We start from the raw sequence: 4,713 nt of genomic DNA, 5'->3' as shown, positions 1-4,713 counted from the left end.
CAATCCTATTGAATACCCTTCTCCCAATCTGGAGAGGCACCACTCTTGGGGGACAGAGCAGAGAGACAAGGATTAGGAGGGGGCTGAGCCCTGCCTATCAGCTAGACTTCCTCAGAATGTACCCAGCCATAGAGCCAATCCTTCCTGGTGTAATGTGTGTGCAGGGGATAGGGAAGAGAGGTTCAATTAGAACATGCCAACCTAGTCCATAGACTATTAGAACTACTCTACCAAGAAATGTCTCTTCACTACACGCATCTGAAAGTCTGCCTTTGATTTACTAATTTAAACTATCTTGCACTCATTTCACTCCTCTCAGAGGAGAGGAGCATTTCCACTTTTGTACTTCAGTAGGTATGAAGCTATCAGAGACTAACTGATGGGGTATCTGAGAAGTGGGAAAGGGGTCAGAAAACGAAGTGGAGGGGACCACACATAAACTTTGACAGGGCCAAAATTTTTGCCCTTATACTAGCTTTGCCTCACTGGTTCAGGGGATGCCATCCTGTCCCAGTTCAGGTAGAGAGGACTCCTGGGAATATTATCCCTTAGAACTCTTTGTTGCTGTCTTCATTTAGTTGATTAGTTGTGTCCAACCCTTCATGACCCCATTTGGGGTTTTCTTGGCAAAGACACTTGAGTGGTTTGGTCATTCCTTTCTCCAGCTCATTTTAAAGATGAGGAAACTGAGACAAATAAGGTTGCATGACTTGCCCAGGGTCACACAGTTAATAAGTGTCTGAGGCTGGATTTAAATTCAGGTCCTCCTGACTCCAGGCCCAGCACTCTATCCACTATACCACATAGCTGCCTCTAGAACCCCTAGCACACAGAATAAACTGCGCCTAAGCTGCTTCTGTATGATGTGCCATCACCAGGCCCTAGGACAAAGACTCTATCTAGATAAGTATGCCTGCCTTGCCTTTCATCACAGGATCCCACAGACGCCATCTACCTGAGAGGATGAATTATGCTTCCCCACATCAGGAGACTGGAGCAGGTCTCATGAGGTGTTTTCTAGATTACTAAAGCATTATCAGTGCTACACAAACTACACAAAAACTTGAGTTCCAGCACCAGTTTTGTTACTAACTCCTTGTGTGATTGCTTCTTCTCACTAAGACTCAGTTCACCCATCTATAAAATGAAGTTGTTGGACTAGCTCTGCCACTTGATCTGGGTGCTACTTTGAGCAAGTCACTCTGGGACTCAGTTTCTTTATCTGTAAAATGAAAGGATTGGATTAGATGACCTCTAAAGTCCCTAGAGGTCTGAATCTAGGATCCTGTGACCCAAAGACTATGTAATTCTCAAGCCTAGGGCAGGTGGATGTCTTTCCTATCAAGACCAACCCCACTGATCAATATCCTGCTCAACCCAGCTGAGTCATGGTTACCAAGGAAACAGTAGAGGGTATTCCTCAATGGGTGGGGTGGAGACAGATTCCTAATGTCCTGTCCAACTCTCTGAGAGTCTTATGTTCTATTTTTCAATGATTCCATAAAATGCTTAAAGTTCTCTGAGCTCTATAATTATGGGGATTAATTAATTAAAGAAAACGAAGTATGGGTAATGGGCTCCCTTGCCCTGAAGCAGGTACCTCCTCATGTTGGCAGTCTTGGCAGGCTCTCTCTCCTTGGCCAAGCAATGGGGGTCTGTGATGGTAGAGTTGGAAAAGATTGAGAAAAGGACTGGAGGGTCAGGACATTGTACTTTCTTCTAGGTGACAGGACTGACCAAAAGAGCTTAAGAGAGGAGCATGTGACAAAGTATATGTATGTATGCATATATGTGTGTATATGAGTGTGTATGTATGCATATATACACAAATGCATATGCACACATATAAATATTGCTACATTATAATATATGATATTAATTATATCATATTATATTAATTACAAAGAACTCTGGGCTAGGAATTGGGACACTTGAGTATAGCCATTAGCTAGTTGTGTGACCTTGGGAAAATCTCTTCCCCTTTCCTGAATCTCAGTTTCTTCCTCTATAAAAGTAATACTTAGAGAGATGATCTCTAAGGTTCCTCTCAGGTGTAACACTCCATGATTCTATGAGTACAAGGCACATTATAAATATCCTTAGTGAGGCAAAGAGAGAAAAAGCTGATTAAAGGGATTCTGGGTAGGGAATCTAGAAGAACTCAGGATTTTTACATGCCAAAACTTGAACATGGAGCACAGAAAAAAAAATTAAGCTCCCAAGGTGGGAATATTAGAGAGGACTGTGAGAGTGAAGAATAGGAAAAGATTGAAATAGTTTTTAAAGGAGTATATATTAAAATGTGTCAAGCCGAGTTAAATGACTTAAGCTGAAAACTAGTCATTTATTTATTTGTTTCTTTCTTCTTATTATTTTTTAGGCAATCAGGATTAAGTGACTTGCCTAGAATCACATAGCTGCTAAATATCTGAAGCCAGATTTGAACTCAGGCCTTCCTGACTCAACGGCTGGTGTTCTATCCACTGCACCACCTTGCCGCCTCATGTCATTAGTTTTTGGTGTCAGAGAATCTGGGTTCATATCCTGGCTCTGTTACCTCTGACCAGGGCAAATCTCTTTGGGCTTCAGTTTCCTCCAGTGCAAAATAATTTAGATACGGTGACCCAAAAGTTTCCTTTTTTTCCATCTAAGTCTATCAGGCTGTTCAATCTAAAAATAAATTATGCCTGGAAGTTCCTTACATTAGATATTTTTTCTACTCTAAATGATAATAAGCTTATCACTCATTCTGGAGAAATCTGATACAAAGATGAATATGAGTCCTTAATAAATGTGATGATGGCAGAGGTAACAATGAATATGAAAAGTCTTCCGTTTTTTTCACACAGCTCTCACTTGGAATAGGTGAAACCAAAAAAGACCAGGAGAGCTAAGAAGGGGAAATAGGCAGAGACAGGCTGGGAGCAGGGAGGGGCTGGTCTTCAGGGAATGGTTTGATTGATGGGGACGTGTATCTAAGTCTAATTTCTCTCCTAAGAGGGATGAATCTAGACTCTGTAACTTTGCTGTGCAACTGTAAAGGCTGACTTGTGGTTAGTGTATATCTCTAGTTGTAATATTCAATACATTATCTTTTATGTCAGTCAGAACTGGTATCCAGATGTTGCTGCCTGGGGGGGGGGGGGCTGGGAGAAGAGGGAAAGGGCATTTTATGGTGACCAGAGCTTCTGGAAGAAGCCCTTCAATTCAGCAGCAGCAGATGGGACCATGAAATTAGGAAATGCTCATGTTGTATTTTCTTCACAAGGAACAACTATAACCATGGCTGTGAGACAGTTGTGGACTTAGTAACCAGAAGGAGTAACTCTTAGAAAATCTTTGGGAATCATGCTAAGAATGCCCAGCCCATTCTGGGACAAATGGTAATGAGAATTTTTGGATTCCACTTCCTAGTCTTTATCTTCCCACACCTTCCTGCTCCACACCACCCCTCTGTAGGAGGGCAGGTTTAGTTCAGATGACTCTCAGGGCACAAATTTTCCAAGAAATGACCCCATTTCGGGGTGACCTCCCTTCCCACACTGTGTGTAAGAATGTGGATCACTAACAGTCATCCAGGCCCCTCTGGAAGTTGAAAGTCCAAAGTTTATCTATCAATGACTGTTTCTATCTAAAACTAGGTATATAGAATACAGTAGAATATAGAATGAAAATCCAATTAATGGTTGTCCCATTCTGGTGGCAGGGCCATCTCCCCATTCTAGGGAAAGATTCAGATTATCTGAGAGAAGAGGTTAACTCACTCAGATCTCCTTGGGGGTAGGGGACCAGCTCACCTGAGACTCATCAGGGGGTGAGGTCAGCAGACTAACAGCAACGACTATAGCAACTGTGATGGAGAAGAGCACCATGGAGAAGTGAAGATAGTGAAGGCTATGAAGCACAGCTGGCCGGTTGTCTGGGAAACCGCAAGGTGGCTCAGGATAAACAAATTCCAGGATCATTCTGGTAGCTCCCACTACCAGTCCTGTCATCAGACCCCAGAAGGCCCCCTGCAGGAAAAGGAGATGCAACCATAGGCTCTCTCTCTCAGCCTCTCCTTCCTCTCCCTCTTCCCTTCCCTCTCTCTCCCTCTTCCTCTCTCCCTTTCTCTCTGTCTCTCTGTCTTTCTGTCTCTCTGTATCTCTCTGTATGTCTCTGTCTCTCTGTCGCTCTTTGTGTCTCTCTCATTCCCTCTCCCTCTCCCTCCTTCTCTCTCTCTTGAACAGCATGTACACAACACAGTATATTATATGGCAGTGTAGGGCCAGAAGGGACCTTAGAGATCGGCTAGTCCAACCCTCCCCTCTCTCTCTCTATTACTCTCCCTTTCATTCATCCCCCCCACTTCCACACTTTACAGATTTAACATCCCCCCCCAAATCAAACCAAGGTGGCCCCAGCCAGCAAGTTGTGAAGCCAGAGTTGTAACCCACGTCCTCTGAATTCATAATCTAGACTCAGGTTACCTTTCTAAGCTTACTATACATTACTCTCTTTCACATACTCTATGGGTCAGTCAACCTGACCTATTTGTTTTTACTTATACATAATCTTATATTTCCTATTTTTGTGCCTTTTCACATAAATATAGATATAGATATACACATACGCACATATATAAGAAGATATCTATATCCGTCTATCGTCCACCTATCATCCATACATCTATCTATCTATCTATCTATCTATCTATCTATCTATCTATCTATC

General features: G+C 42.7%; 1 protein-coding gene across 1 annotated transcript in view; it reads right to left on the bottom strand.

Annotated features, from left to right (window-relative positions):
• The window catches only part of SLC5A10 (solute carrier family 5 member 10), a 182,307-nt gene that overhangs the window by 3,345 nt on the left and 174,249 nt on the right, over positions 1–4,713 (bottom strand). Inside the window, exon 13 of the mRNA XM_069085195.1 lies at positions 3,798–4,013. Coding sequence (XP_068941296.1) covers positions 3,798–4,013 — 216 coding nt within the window. The remainder of the gene's footprint in view (positions 1–3,797; positions 4,014–4,713) is intronic.

This window comes from Petaurus breviceps, unplaced genomic scaffold, assembly GCF_028583685.1.
Source record: "Petaurus breviceps papuanus isolate PSGF00001 unplaced genomic scaffold, PetGlider_PUasm1.0 175, whole genome shotgun sequence".
NCBI lineage: Eukaryota > Metazoa > Chordata > Mammalia > Diprotodontia > Petauridae > Petaurus > Petaurus breviceps.
Note: the sequence above shows the minus strand (reverse complement) of the source record. Positions and strands in the feature narration are given on the sequence as shown.